At 27.2% G+C, this 17,227-nt stretch overlaps 1 protein-coding gene and 1 long non-coding RNA gene across 2 annotated transcripts; one reads left to right on the top strand and one right to left on the bottom strand.

The window, feature by feature from the left end:
* Nucleotides 1-220: 220 nt before the first annotated feature.
* LOC8273727 (putative methylesterase 11, chloroplastic) lies at nt 221-5,937 on the bottom strand. The gene is made up of 5 exons (XM_002533497.4): nt 5,447-5,937; nt 3,304-3,540; nt 2,499-2,642; nt 1,652-1,783; nt 221-796 (listed from the first exon to the last, which is right to left on the bottom strand). Exons 1-5 carry the CDS (start codon nt 5,816-5,818, stop codon nt 515-517), a joined length of 1,167 nt encoding a protein of 388 aa, XP_002533543.1. The 5' UTR covers nt 5,819-5,937; the 3' UTR covers nt 221-514.
* LOC125370180 lies at nt 5,577-5,984 on the top strand. The gene is made up of 2 exons (XR_007216094.1): nt 5,577-5,718; nt 5,932-5,984. It is a non-coding gene; the product is annotated as an uncharacterized LOC125370180 (long non-coding RNA).
* The last annotated feature ends 11,243 nt before the right edge of the window (nt 5,985-17,227 follow it).

The following is a 17,227-nucleotide window of genomic DNA, read 5'->3' as shown; positions in this document are numbered from 1 at the left end:
TGCATAATGATTCTCTGTAATAATATAAAAGCATAGAACAAGCTGCAACCACATAGCCTCCTGCTGCTGTATTCACATCACAACCGACATTCAAAAATGGCCTGCTGCCGACAATAATATATCAATATGGCCGCAGTTACACTTGACCTCTAGTTTCTTTGTTTTTTCTATATTTTTTTTTTTTTTTTTTTTTGCTTCCCTGTCCTTGTAGTAAATTATGAGACTGAAACTCTGATGCTATAAAGAAAAAAAAAATTCAATATTCTCTTATCGAGTGAAAAATGACAAGAAAACCAGGAAAAAAGAAAAGTAAGAAAAAAGGAAGGATATAAACATCTTCTTTTGTGCTCTAACAAGAAGACAGCTCTTTTTCAATAGTATTTGCATTTACACAACCATCCAAAATGCTCTCTTCTAATCAGTTAAGAGAGAAGAGGACCGGTGGAAGCAACATTTCTATACCATGTCAGTGGAGCTCTCAGTGGGTGCAGCAAGAAATTGTGTAATTTGCAAACTAGCAAGTTGGAGGCAACTTTGAAATTTCTACCAACATCTTGTGAAGTGCTTGAGGCTTTGAGAAAAATGGTGAATGATCGGCACCTTTTAAACGGAAAACCTTTTCCGGTGGACTTGAGTTGATCATGCTTTCCTGTGCTAATATTGGAATTGCATTATCTTCTGGAGTTTCTATGTAAAATCTTCTAACTGTTCCATATTTCGTGTCTGAAAGACAAAGCTTTTCCAGAACTGGTGCAAAGGGAATCGGCCTCATTGAAACAGAAGCTAATGCAACATCCTGAATGGAAAGATGCAGAAAAGAATCAGCAAAAGTGAGAAAAATAATCACAAAAAAAAGTATGCACTCACAGATGTTTATCAAAATTATGAAGAAAAATGAAGGAATATTCTGATTAATTTTTTGACAATTTTCTAGGTGCTTGAGAAACATATTAACGCAAGCACACTACTATTGCTTTTGTCTGACATTCTAACATCTCTCCAGAGCAGAAAAGGCTACAAGAAGAATTCAGCCCATAATGCACCTAAAACAGCGGTGAAGTTTCTCTCATTAGTTGGGTTCTTTCCACGTTGATGCCAAACCAAATAACCAAAGAGGCTATACCAGCTTTTAAAAGTAGAATCGCTTCAAAAACTCAACTGAACTCGCTGAGCCTTAATTTCAAATTAATTGGGGTCAGCTATATGGGTTCTCTTTCTCCACTACAAAAGATTTGGAAATCCTAACAATCAATAAGCTTAGCTGCACAAGATACCTGAGTACAGTCTGTCAAAGATGTAGTTCACACACATAAATGCAGTCACAAGTCGAGGCACTTCAAGATGGTAGTTGATGTATCTCAGTGCAATTAAAATGACTATTAAACATCTCATTAATTTACATCCAGACCGTCATGGAACCCATTACCAGATCTTTCATTGATACTCCCAGTACCATAACAGAGAACACTAAATTGGTTAATAGACTGGAAATCCAATCCAGGGACTTCAGCAGTCTCAAGCACTAAGGTGTTGCAGATCATGAAAACTAGGCCGCAACCAGGTTAATTTAAAAAGATTTTAAAAGGCTGGTTGACCACACATAATAAAAAGAACGAGGTTCTAATAATAATACATGTGAATTCAAGCGTACCTTGGTAGGACTCTGGTTAAACAGCAATTCTCTTAATAATGACTTATCCAGCTCAATAGCAGTTGGAGGATGACCATTTCCATTTGCATACACAAATATCTGTGCCTGTTTCATCAAATCATTTGAATTCCCCTGCAATCAAAATTAAAACAATAAGGGGAAAAGGGTTACAAACAGAAAAATCTTGCAGACCGGAACTTGCCCAGCAATAAAATGAACAAATATATTCTGGAAAGCTGAGATGAGTAGAGGTACATCTGAATGTGACTAGTGAACTAAAGACCTATTATTTGCACCTTGAGATACCCAGGCACAAAATAATCCTGAGACCAGGGCATACCTAACAGGGTTGCATAGCATCATCCTAACATGGACAAATAACTTTTACAATTAAAACAAAAAAAAGGATCTTATTTCAAAATATGCATGCCACCCTCTGAAAAATACAGAACATTAATATTGAGTATGATGGACCGATTCTTCTAAGTGAAAAACTTTGAAAACAACCCCTCCCCCGCCCCAGAGGTCTGTATGTCCATATGTGCTTGTGCAAGTATGCCAATGGGGTTAAGAGACTACTATAGCTGATTGCTACTATTTTAGATTTATAGGAAAATTAAACTGAGCCAAGTTTTAAATCAGCAGCTTTCTAGGGATTGCAATGAGATCACATGATAACATAAATCAGCAGGTAGTTAAGTTCAGAATATAAATTAAAGTAAGCATTTCAAATTATGTCAATCTTATTTTGCTATAAGTTAATACAATTTATGAAATTCTCAGAATAACATAATAATGTTTTCAAATGAATGATTGCAATGAGTTCATCATAAACGAAAGGCTAAACCTGCTGTGAAAACATATCCAGTGTGCTCTGTCCGTTAGTCAGCATTGCTGCAGCAATATAAATAGCCTTTGAAGTTTTATAAGGAAACATCTCCATTGCATACGATATACAAGCACCACCAAAATCATGCCCCACCAAAATCACCTGCATAATGAACACAATGACTCAAGAAAATTGTATTGCTAGCTTATTTGTTTTCAAAAGCACACAGAAACACAACTCAAAACTAAACTCTGAAAATATCTTGCCGAAAATGCAATAGACTTTAGATCCAAAGGCTAAGGAGAAGCAAAAGCAATCTTTCCTTTGATTTTCAAGAAAAAAAGAAAACAGTGTGCTATTGTGATGTAGGTCTTCCATTTCAAATTAGTAAAAGCAAGTTATGTGTTTCTAATTTTTTAAACCAATTAATGAGATGAGATCTATAATCGGCATCTTGAACAGTTTCTTATTAGTTCAATTTAAGTATCGACACACAACAGAGCGCCGAAAAAAGTTTCTGTTCGCAAACTTAAAGTGTTTGAGTGAAGAAAAACAATGCATAACCTTAGTATGGGTGCACAAGCATCAATTTTTTTTATATCAACAAATTGTCAAATTTCAGGCAAGTGAAGAATGCCCTACTTCAGACTGCTCAATTAAATGAAGACTCCAAAAAGAATAAATAAATAAATCACATATATGGTGATGATATTTGTAATAATTTTGATGGTAAATTTTTTGAATCCAGCGCAAGCATACAAGTAGCACACTTTTTTTTTTTTTCAAAAAAAATAAAAGGATCAATAAAGGAATCGAGAAGAACCTTCTCTCCATCCGCAAGTTTCTCAAGAAAATCAGAAAGGGGTTTCACATATTGAGAAAGACTGATAATTCCATTTGTATCAAAAGAATGAATCCCCGAGCCAGTTAAGTCTATGGCAGTAACTCTGAAACCAGCCTCTTCTAGAAGTGCTATTGTTTTGTACCAACACCAGGCACCAAAGCCTCCCCCATGGACAAGGACGAAATGGTTAGTCTCAAGATCATCGAGCTTGATATCCTGATGAAAAGTAAAGTAGTAAGAATCAAAGAAATTAAATTTGTCAGCAAGAGCAACAAAACTTGAAGGAGAAAAGCCAACTTTTTAATTCCTCATACACTTCCCAACTGTTTATGCAATCAAATTACAAGGCAAGACCTTTTTATTGAAAATTTATGCAAGAAACTTAACAATATGCCAAAGATACAGACAGTAGCAGGTAATGGCGGAGAAGAAAACTAAGTCACATCTTATAGTAGAATTTTATATGAATAGATATGCATACACACTAATACAAACTGCAAATACAATAAATAGATTATAAATGATACAAGACAAGAAAAATAAAATAGTATCAGCTGCCAATGTACTACTGTCAAGGATGACTAACAAGAGTCGAGAATACCTTAAACAATCATCCTTGACATCACATGAAGTCCAGTTTAAGTTTCATAATGAGTACAATGTTCATTATAAAACTAAATAATCATCTTCTTCGATTTTCCTAAAACATTAGAATTAAAAAAAAAAAAAAAAAAAAAAAAGGAAGTTGATTCCTGTTTGTTTACCCATTGTTTTATCATATCTTACTTTTTCTTATCCATCCCACAATAAGAAATATGATGAATTACTTATACAGTTTCAATCGTTACTCTATTAGAAGTTAGAATAGCATCGCTTTTGAATGACTAGGTCACATGAGCATGAAAGAAACAACATATGCATCTAAAAGTGTGCATAAACCCCAATAATTAATTAATTGAAGGAACTAAGACATTGTAAAGTGCCTAAAAATAAGGGAAACATAAACTTGTGGATCTATTTATGAATAAATCTACTTCAATTGCTTACACTAGGATCCATTGCTCCAGCATTTAAAAGCAAAAAAGAAAAGAAAGAAACACATTACTGAAATGAGCTAGTCCATGTACATGGGAAGCTTACAATTAGGTAAAGCATGATTAACATATACTCGAATTTAATTTTCCTAAATCATTATGATAGCTATTAAAAAAAAATTAAAAAGGAAATCAGAGGAAAATCAAATACAGGAACTTCTTTCTTTAATTGAAAGAAAAAAGAGTATTATTAAAATCATTAGATAACTAAGAAAAAAGAATAGATCACCACTAAAGATCAGAACTTATAATCCAAAATTTAGAAGCCAAATTTAAGGCAAGTAAACACATTATTAATCCAACTCATAAACCAATTTAGCCCTCCATACAGTTGGTGCTGATAGCTACTCAAAAGTAAAGAAAATAATATCATGACGTATCAGACCATCGCTATCAGTCCAAGCGGACCCAGACGATTAACGGACGTATAGATCAAACTCATAAACCAATTTACGCCTCCAAAAAGAAAAAATTATTATCTTTCCCTCTATCTCTAACAAAATAGAAAATTTAGCAAATTAAGTCAAAACACCTATTCATAAAAAAAAAGTCAAAATTACCACTACAAACCAATAGAACACCAAAATACACAATCTTCCAATTCCCATAACAAAACATATCACAAAATCCATTAACCCCACATACAGATGTACCGTTTCATCAATTAACATCAAAAACCAATAAAATAAAACCTGTCATTGCAAATTTTATCTTTTTCTTTTTCGTAAGCCATCATTTCAATGATTAAACGGAAAACACAAATGCATGCTTGATTACATAAAACATGCATAAGCTCGAAAAAAAGTAAACCTTGTGAAAGAAATAATTATACCCATAATCCATCAATGCACACAATTCTACCATTTCAGAATTTAAGACCATAAAGCCTTAAGAACCGTCATTTCCAAAAACATTAATTTTTAAAAATAAAATAGAAATTTAATCCTTTTATAGAAGCTATCGAAGACATGCATGATTATATATAATAATAATAAAGAAAACTCTATAAGCCCAAAACCAAACTGAACCTGGTTAACAAGCTGATGAGGCTGTAACAGAGGATCAGTAAGAGACCGCGCTCTAGAACTGGAGCTCCGAGGCAACTGGGCTTTCTTCGACCCGGAACTATTATTTGGGTACCGAAGAGAAGCTGAACGATCAAAAGGCAATGAACCGGACCCGTTTTGACTCTGGTGTTGCCTGAAAAGAATAGCAGCAGCTAAAGCCTGTTCTTGAATCAAAGAATCAGTACTATCTTTACGCTGTGATCGGATCCGGGTCCACCGATTACTTGAATTGGGTAAGGATTGTGAGTTATGATTATTATTTCCCGGTAAACGTTTTGTGGGTTTCTTCTTTTTTACTGTTTTGGGGGCGAAACAAGTGCAAAGATTGCCCATTGTTTGTTTTTGTTCATGTAGCAGTTACAAAAGAGAAAAACTTACAAAGAAACTATTTTTATATGTGTATATATATACATGTGATTCTTATTTATATTTCTCTTGTTAACAAGGATTTTGGTTCTGAAAGAAGTGAAATGGAGGGAGATAAGAAAAGGGTAAAAGACTAATTCAGGTGGCGGCGCCAGTGATGGTGGAGGCGGAGGCGGAGGCGGAGGCCGCGGCGGCTGGTTTGTTAGTGATGAGAGTTTTAAGGGGTTTTATAGGAACTGTCATGTTTGTTTTGATGACAAAGAAGGGACTTTTGTAGTTGTTGAGCATGGTGTGTGCTTTATTCGTGTTATATTTTCTTAATTAGTAGACATTTTTTATTATTTAATTAAAGCTTTTAGGTTTTTCTTTTATTCTTTTAATAAAAAATTAATTAATTAATTATGAGTTGAATTTCTTTTGTTTATGGGGTCAAACAAAATTATTTGAAGGAACTTGGATGATTCTATTAGGTATTGGGATTTGGGGAGAGTTGGGTACCAAAAATAACTTCTTGTTTTTTTTTTTTTGTATGGAGTTGTAGTTTTGTGTTTTTTATTTTTAAATTATTTTTCTTAATGTTTATTGAAGATGTTAGGAAATTGATAATTTATAATGTAGAATCAAAACTTGTAGTTTTGTTTTGTCCACATTTGAAATCTTGTTTAGTCAAACATGTTCTTCTCATACACTTCTTCAGCTTATAATTATAAGAAAATTAATTTCATCAAGTTTGAGGTCATATTACTTTCTTTATGGGTCCAAAATTTATGATAGCAAAACATATCAAGCATCAAACCATTTATATTTTCCAATACTTTAAGAACTGTGGCTTGTCTAATTTGAGTCAAAATTTTATCTTTTAATTGTAATATTTGTGGATTTAAATTTTAATTATTCTAATTTTCATTAGAGATAAATTTAATAAATTTTCTAAATTTATATTATATTAAATATTAATGAGTCAGTATTTTATATTTATAAATAAATAAATAACGCATAATAATTTTTTTTCTCTTTCTTTTTCTCCTCCCTCCCCGTCACCTTCTTCTTTCTTCTCCTTCCCATTTTCGCTGCCTGCCACCTCTCCCTACCTCTGCCGCAAACTCCTTCTTTTCCTTCCTTTACTGGTGTCGCCTCCTTCTTCTTCCTTTTTACTATTGACGTCGTTTTAGAGCAAGGAAACCCTCCTCCTTGCTGCCACTCCAAGTGTAGCCTTTTGTTGCCCTTACCTCGTGAATCCGACGCTGGAAATGAGCTCCCCACCATCGAAAGCCCCCAAGCCAACCTCCCCCGCCGTTTTCCTCCACCAGTAGCCTCTGTATAACCTCGCCGAAATCGAAACTTTTTGGCCTCGATCTGATGCCTTTCGGCGAGTTTCCAGCAGAAACATCTCTATATTCGGACTCATGACTCCACAGATAGCGCGCTTCGACCAAATTGATCACATGACTTTCGAACCCCGAAACTTTCGACCAAATTGGTTGGCGATCTGACTTTCGAACCCTGGTATTTTCCGGATGCGTAGAAGTTCGAATTTCGGCTCGGTATAATTTTATCCAGACTTTACAAATTATTTAAAATTATTAAGAAATAATTGGTGTATAAATTGTTAGTTACAATTAATTAATTAGTCGTCTGATTTTAGAATTACTGCAGATTAATTATAGAAGGAGTTAATATTCTGTCATATAAATTGAAGCTGCGATTAATTGAATTAAATACGAGGAAAAATATTTATGTGTTATATCATGAATAATATTATTTTGTCGGACTGTTAATTTTTGTATTATATGAATTGAGTTGTATTGTGGAGTCGGGAAAATAATACAATTTTGATGACCTAACTCCCTTTAAATAAATGTGAAATATTTGAAGTGTTTCTAACAGGTTTTGGACCCGTTATACGGGGTTAAACATCTATATTTTAGGAGAGGTTCAACCAAATTTTCGGTAGAATTTTTAAATCAAAATTTTTTTAAGTAGTTTAATCTAGGAGTATAGGTCTAGGAAAAATTAAGAATATCTTATTAATTGACTTATTTTCGTGAATAGATAATTTGTCCGTCCAGCTAGCTCCATCCAAGGTGTAGGAGCAGATTGCGAAGCACAGCAGGACTATGAGTTAATGTTATATAACCAACTGCTCTTATGTAATGTCTAAATTAAATGCAATGTTAATTGATTAATAATTATTATGATTATTATTAGTAATTTTATTTGATTAATAATTATTATAAATATCATTAGCATCATTATTATTAATTTTATTTTCGTTATTATCGATATTATTATTATTATTATTATTATTATTATTATTATTATTATTATTATATTTATTGTTATTTTATTATTATTATTATTATTATTATTATTATTATAGTTACACATAATTTTCATGTTTGCTATACTTAAGGCTATTCAACTTTAATTCTTAAGATATTATTGAATAATTATATTTACTTGTGATTTATGCTATTTATAATTATTATTGATGCTATAATTGTAACTTCGGAATGAGGCGGCAGTTGAACATGCCACCTGATGGGTTGCATTAGAACTGAGTGCGCACCAATATTGATTAGAGATAGGTAGTAAAGGAATATTTTTTTTTTTAGGATTTACCTTCATCGAGTACAACTCTCTGGGCTGTGGGAATTTGATTACCGGAGAAAAGGCTCATGGTTGAGCGTTGCTCTCTAGGCGCCGGTTTTATTGAGAATCAAGTGACTAAGCTGAATTTAAAGACCTTGGTTGAGTCTCGCTCTCTAGGCGCCAATCCTACTTGAATAAGAGAGCCGAAAGGCTGCTAGTATTGGGGTTAGGATTCTGCTGAAGTGCTCGTTCCTTAAGAGTTAAAAATCAATTATTTTTAATTATATTATGACACTTACTTATTAGTTTGTAATGCACCGCATTAATTCATCAACCATGACACATAGATATTTATGGCTGTTTTACTTTTAGTATATAATTTTAACTCACTCCCAAGACTGATATTCTCAATTCTAAATTTTTCAGATGATAGCTAGGTTCTCCGTCGACATCTTTTGCAGCCTGACTTCTCTTCTGTCTTCGAGCTTATTGTAATTAAATCTTATTTTTATATTTTAAATTATTTTAAATTCTAAACTCTCCGCAGTAATTTACCTGGTATCTTATATTTGAATTTGGTCTGTAAAAAAAATTATGAGATATTTGTTAGTAATCTAGTCGGAAAATTAATTTAATTATGCATAGATTTATGAGTGAAATATTGAGTTGTTTTAATAGTATATAATTATGTATGTGTTTATTTGAATTTTTGGCTAGTTAAACTTGTTACGAGTTTCGGTAGCCTTAGGTCTATCTATTCTCTAACGTCGATGATAGACCCATAGATTAGTCGTGATATTAATACTCAATTTCTTCCTTTTTTTTAAGTCTATCTATTGAGATTAAATCCATCATCCCCTATTGAATAGAATAAAATTATATTTTCGAATCTATATATAATAAAGTAGAAACAGAAAAAAAAAATCAATAATTTGTCACCAAAAAGATACTCTTCTAGGAATTTTAGATTTATAAACTTTAGATTTTTATAATATCAAAAAATTATTTACCTTAACAATATAAATAATTATAAAAAGAATGACAATTTAAATTAATTTTAAGCTTAGATTTATAAACTTTACGATTTTATGATATTAATAAAGGTTATCTACTGTAACAATATGAATAATTATAAAATTTAATAATTTAATTTAATTTTTAAGCTTATAATAAGTAATAATACTAGTAATATAATTTAATCTTAAACCCTAAAAAAGCTGTAATATTTCTATATATTAATATTTAAAATCTTCTTTCCTTAATAAAAAGATTTTGTTAAAAGCTTATATACATATATATATATATATATATATATATATATATATATATATATATATATATATATATTCTCAGTGTTGGTATATATATATAACTTTTAAATTTTTATAAAATATTAAAATATAGAGAAAAGTTAATTACCTTAAAAAATGGATAATTATAATAAAATTGATAGTAGTAATATATAACCGTATGGCATATATGCGGGATTATTATCAACAAATTTTTAATTGAAATACTTATTTAAATAAGAACTATATCAAAATTTATAAAACTATATTATTATTATTATTATTATTATTTTAATTAATTTAACCAATAAATTTATATTATTTATAAAAAAATTAGTCGTCAACACAGATATTATAACTAGTTTACTATAAAATTAAAAGATGACCTTCATAATCCACCACTAACTTTTTGTTAACCTTTTTACCAACCTAACAAAAAGAGTCCCCCATAATCATACCTTAGCGAGGCAACATAAATAAAAGAAAAATAAATTCCTGCATATTTATTTTCTTGCCTTTTTTAAAACAAATGGTTACATAATTACTAAGAATATGGTCCGTATTAATAATAAATGTTTAATTATTGAGGGGATGTCACTTGTTGAGATGCATATTAATTAAAGTTTGTATATTAATAGTTATGAACATAATTAATTGGTACTTAGAAATTGCATGCGTGACAAGCTGTATCATTAAATTAACATTTGTATCTTTTTCAAGAAACTTTTTGAATTCTTGTCAACACTTCAATAATAATGCTCAAGAAATCATATATAAAATCTTAAAAATGGATCTTTTTCAACTAGTAATTTAATGAATTTTTACTAATTCATGTACATATGAATAAAAACACTTGAAATGTACTTTAAGATGATAATATCTATAAAATTAAAAATAAACATCATTACTCTATCATCTAAATGCCACTCATTTAAAGAAAAAAAAAAATGGAATGAAATAGTGGCTAAACTTTTGAGTGGTTATTAACTTATTATGTTGTTGGAGTAAATTCTTAAGTACCACTGTGGTCCAAATCTCTAAAAGGACTAAAAGCAAATGTCATTATAACTAATTAATGCAAGTAATTTGTCAACAATCAAAACCATGCAGCCTATGGCACAATGTACTTAATTAATTCATCAAGATCCTTCCTCAGAATTTCCCCTCTAAATTTCTTCATCTATATCAAAACATTTTAGTACAAAGTTTTTCATGTCTAATAAAACATTGGGTATGTATATAGAATTTTTTTTTTTAAAAAAAAAAAAAGAAAAAAAGAAAAAAGAGAAACTTCTCAGCAATTGCAGTGAACATCAACATTTTTTACTTTACTTTTGTGGTTAACAAATTTGTGGTCCACTGGTCTAACAGATAAATTATATTTATTTTTTGGTCTAGTGGACCATATTTCTTCTAATCCTTACAGAATAAAGGAAAATAAATATAAAAATAAAAGAGTATAAGAGATCAGGCATCTGTGTATTGTTTGAAGTGGGTAATAAGCTTTTTGAATGCTATTTTAAATTTATGTGCATATGGTACCCATCGTCTTGTCAAATCTTCTTTTCAGAACTTTTTAGGAGAAGATTTTAATCAAAGTTAGAATTGGTACAGTGCCTTTAAGTTGTTCCTTCACCTAAGTGTTGTACATAAACTGGTTTTATATATGATAGAATTTTATGTAAAACTCTCTAGTACCGTAGATAAATTTTTAAATTAAAAAAATTGAATTTTGAGTCTAAATTTTTTATATATATTTTTTTTAATTTTATAAAAATTAATATAGCTAGCAATAGATAAAAGCTAAGCTAAGTTGGTAATTAGTGAAATTGTGATAAAATCATAATTCATTTATGCTGGATGAATGAGCTATAACAATATTAATGAATTTGGATGTAAAATTATTAACATCTTAATTTTAAAATAAAAATATAATAAAAAAATCACATGATCCTTTATATCAAAAAATAAATTCATATGATCAGATTTTATAATTATCTTTAATACATCATTACCATAAATTTAACAATAGTCTTTTTAATTCATTATTTAATTAGTTTAATTTGGTCTTCTATTTATTTAATTCTAAAAATTTAACTCTATTCAATTTTAAAATTAACAGTGATTATAATTCTAAATTTAGCATTTTGATTATATATCTAATATTGTAATTAATAAATTAACTTTCTAATTATATAATAATATATAATTTTAAAAATAATATATTAATTATATTTTAATTTAATATTCAATATATAAGTAAGAATAAAATAACAAACCAAAATAATAGTAATAATAAATAGAAATAATATATCTAATTATAATAATAAATTTAAAAATATTTATTATTTTATTTCTTAAATAATAGCAAATCAAATAATTAATATTGATTTACGATCGCCAAATAAATAAAAACAATTATTACGTATGAAAGAGCTTTTCTTTCTAAAAGATATTTATTGCGGATTGTTTCCTATATAGGCATGAAAAAGCATCATTGTTCTCAAAAGCAATTGATTATAACTGTTATGCATCAACTCAAAAATTGATTTAGAATGACCTTTAACCTTTGAATTGGTAAAATTTAATTATATTTTGAAGGTCGCTACTATTATTATTATTATTATTATTATGCAATTTCTTTAACAAATATTGCTATATTAATGGACGTCAGGTTCAAACCTAATAACTCTCTTTTTTTTAAAATAAATAAATAAATTCTTCAATCTTCATTTCTCTCTTTATTCTTCATATTACATGTGCACCATATTTAACTCATGCTAAATCAATTAATTTTTGAAGTTTGGTTATTTTATATTACTTCAAAATATAAGTGAGCTAATAATTAGAATTATTTTTTTACACATAACATTCAAGTTAAATTCAGTTTATTAATTAATAAATTATTTTTATAATTAAATAATAATTTTAATCTTAGAAAATAGTATTTTAATTAAAACCTTAAATTATACTAGTTAATAAGTTAGTTTATAATTATACAATAATTTAAAATATTAAATGTAGCATATTAATTATATATAATTAATAAATTTAGACATAATTTTTTTAATTTATTTATTTACTTTCATCAATAACTAATAAATATGATTTGTAATGTATAAGTAATTTAATTGCATTTAAGAAATATATAGAAACCTTGTCAAAAAGAGAGTTTTTTCTTTGAACTTCACTAATTGTGTTAACTAGAGCAAATTATATATAGCACTTTTGCTACATTTAGTACATCAGCAACAAAAAAAATCCATTTATTGGCACAAATGTACATAATTGGTATTTAAATAAATCTAACTTTTTGAATATCAAACTTAAACTTTTTTAACTCCTAAACAATCATAGTTTTCTTAAAAAAGAAACAAATTCTTATTAAATGATAAGATAAAAGATCAACACTATTCATTAATAAAATTAATACATAACTAAGAAAAAAGTCTAATATAAGATCCTAAAAAGAAAATTTAACTAAAAAAATTTACTTCTAATATTGGAAGTTACAATTTATTTTTTGATATTAAAATTGTAGCAGTTATAAGATATTTTTTCATTTTTGATTTATCATATGTTTTATAAATTTACTATTAACGGATTTTATTATCAAAATATATAAGTTTTTATAAATAAGATAGAAATACAATTTGATTATTTATTGTAATCAAAAGAATACAAAAAGAGAAAAGATAGAGTTGTAAAATGGTAATAGTAAAGAAAAGCCGGCGAAAGAAAGAACCAAAAGGAGTTCTCTATAGGTTCTAGTTATAATTTTTTTAATATATTCATTTTAAATTTTTTATATTTATTTTGTTAATAATTAAATTTTATAACACAATTCTCAATTTTTAAATTATTAAATTTATAATAAACTAATAATAATACATTACAACCATGATTCATTTGGTAGTATGTAAATTAAACTTTAAAATGATAAATTACAACATAAAATTGACAAATAGGAACAGTTCATCGATAATAGAGTTTAATTTTCATCTTTTAACGAACTAACATAAAAAGCATATTCCTTTTGTCTATTTATCAGCCAATATGGAAAAGAGGAAATGATGAATAAGAATTAGTTGAGCTGTTCTAAAAGTAAAACCCATTGATAAAAGATGTCATAGATTTGACATGTTTCCGTACGATAAAGGAAATCCCAGGTACATGTTGTTCGCACATGATTCACGAATCAAACTTCAAATTTCTTTCCTTTTGTACCCATACCCAGATTTCCTTTTGAGTGAAAAAGAAGATGAAAGTGGGAAAAGGAAAAGCTTAGCTCTTTGGCTTTTTCAACCTTCCATTTATTTATTTTCCTTTTAGTTGGATGAAGGAGTAATTGCAATGTTCACAAAAATTTTAAAAAAAGAAATAGGAGGAGCGGATAAGAAACAGGGACACGACACCACCCATCCCAGGTCGTTTTCCAAAATGTATATGCCGTATGGTCCTTAGCTAAGTGGTGGTGCTGTGGGAGTTGCTCTAAAAGCTGGCTACTGGGATTGAAATTTGGAAGTTATCTTTTAATGGGCGGACGACTTTTGGTGTATTTAAGCAAATGTATGAGGGCGGTGGAAAGTAGTGGTCTACAGAAGTTTCTACTTTAAAAGGCCGGCCAGCCAGCCCTGCCTTCAATTCTGAGTTATTGACTTCCCCTAACTATGCATTTTGTGTATTCTTCAATTAATTGGGTTGATCCAATAAACGCCAGACTGCGGTATGACCCAATATCACCACTTAAATTATAAAATTAATAATATATTATATTTTATTAATCATCTCTTACGAATGCCAAAATATTTTCTCATAAGTTTAATCACATTTGTATATTCAAATTTAATAAGTTAGAAGAAATTCTTACCGTCTCATCTATACATTTTGGATTGAGTATTTCTTTTTTGTTATATAATTGAAATTCATGTGTTATTATATATATTAAAATCTTAATAGATATTTAGACTTCAAATAAACTAATAAAATATTATAATAACAATAAACACATAAAATGATATATCAATAAAATAAAATTAAACGTATCATACTTTTTTATTTTTTGACTTTTATTTGAACTCCATCATTAGGTATATATATATAGAGTGGGAGTAATTCATTAATTTCTTATAGGATTATAATATATATAAAATTATGACATGATTAGATTAATTACTAATTAATTATTTTAAAATTAAAAAAAGATTAGTCACTAATTAGTTCTATTAGAATTAAAAAATTAAATTAATTATGTGTAGAATTATGACAAGATTCGTAAAGTTATTTTAGCCAGTTTAAATTTTTCTTTTATATATATACTAATATTTTCTCCACGTGTGTTGCACGTAAATTAATATTTGAACTCAATATTATTTATTTAATAAAAAATAAAATAACTAAGAAATAAAAATTCGTATACTAGATATTTATAATACCTCTAACTATTTGTTAATTATACATTATATTTAAATATAAATTATTAATCTTATAAAAATATTTAATAGGATTTTTTATATAATTTTTTAGAGAAAAAATGCATATGTTTTACAAAATTTTAATTGCTTATTATTCTTTATTTTATTAATTAATTTATTAAAATTCCCAATGAGTTAAAATTTTAATGTAAAAGCTCATTATCCTATAAATAGTTTAATTAATATAGATTAATAAATAATAAATAATGATCAATTTTAATTATTAATTAACATAAATAATAAATTATAATTTAATCAGTCATAATAAAATAATATGCAAGAATTCTTTAGTATATTTATTTGTCCATATAATAATAATAATAGTAATAATAATAATAAATAATAATAATTATTATATATATATATTTAGCAACTCAAATTCGTTATAGCTAATAATATAAAATATTATTTTTGTTAAAATTTAAAATCATAAAAAAAATTAGCATAGTTTTTAGACTATAATGTTGATCTAAATTCCACTTTTTCTTTTTAAAGAGATTGATTTATTATAATTCGTTAACTAAGTTATTAATTTGAATAAGATGAAAACTTATAAAATTTATAATCATAAGCACTTTCAATAAGTGAAATTTTTTTCAATTTATACTCATTTATTTAAATTTTATATTGTCTTTTTTAAATATAAAAACCTATTTATTATTAATAAAATATATTTTCTCTTTTTAAAGCTAATAATAAAAAAATTTATCATATTTTTTAAAGTTTAAATGATGTTTAGTGCTTAATACGTGTACTGTTTAATATTTATCTTTAAGGAATTGTTAATTTATATGGGATTATAATTATAGAATTATCTAACTTAATATTGATTTCGTATAAAAATAGTTGAGTTTTATTATTTACAAAATATTTTGTTAAGAATGAAATTTCTTTATTGTGTTTTATCTCACTATTGTTAATTTTCTTTTTAATCTTGTCTAAAACTATTTTTTATCTAAAATTAACATATTTTAATAAATTAAATTATAACTAATTAACAAATACTTTAATATTTAAGTACATATACAATATATTATTAGTAGAAAATACATTTAGTTTTTTAATTTATTTATTTTAATAAAGTTAGATTTCTAGAATTAGACTTATATTTAATAAATTGTTAATAATTTTATTAACAAAATCTCTCTCTCTCTCTCTCTATATATATATATATATACACAAATTTTTTCTTTCTTATTTGGTAATTTATGTGAATCTTAACACTAATGCTCTAAATTGTAAGAATTTTAGTTGTTTTAGAATATAAAAGGAAATTGCATGCATTAATAAGTTTGTTAAATTATTAAATTATATTTAAAGTATAACCTCTTATTTATTATAAGAGATTTTATCTAAATTATGGTAATGTTTACCATTAATTCTCATAAGCGATATTCTCTAACATTACTTTTTATAATCCATAGAGCAAGTTATATAATTTTTAAATATATATTCTTAATTCTTAAATAGTATATCTATCTATCTTTAAGAAAGTATTATATTATATGTTCATTGTTGTAGATGTCTCATTTGACACATATATATTGCTTGATAAAATATTGATATAATATAGCCCTTAGCTCTTCCTTAGAAGTCAGTTACAATATCTTTCAGTATACAAACAATCAATTATAATTTTAACGAATTTTTATTCATATCATAATGTGCAATAGTTTTGGCAAAAAAAAGAACAACTCATCTCAAGTGCTGCTTTTTAAATAAATAAAACTTTTATATGAGTGGAAGTTTTTTTTCCTTTCAAAAAATTTTCATATGATTGCTCTCTCCTCTTAAATTTTTATACATTATATACAACTTGTTCTCATTTCGTCTTGATTATTTTCTTTCTTCTTTTTTCTAAGTTATTAGTAAAAGACTATCTATTCTCACTTTAGAAATGAAATCATTGGATAACAACTTAAACTAATTCAATTACTAGTGTAATAAACATACGTGAAGGTTAGTTTAAAAATTTATCTTTTTTATACTTAGTTTCAATCTTCTATTTTCAAATACTGATA

The sequence above is a fragment of the Ricinus communis genome, chromosome 5, assembly GCF_019578655.1.
Source record: "Ricinus communis isolate WT05 ecotype wild-type chromosome 5, ASM1957865v1, whole genome shotgun sequence".
Taxonomy (NCBI): domain Eukaryota; kingdom Viridiplantae; phylum Streptophyta; class Magnoliopsida; order Malpighiales; family Euphorbiaceae; genus Ricinus; species Ricinus communis.
Note: the sequence above shows the minus strand (reverse complement) of the source record. Positions and strands in the feature narration are given on the sequence as shown.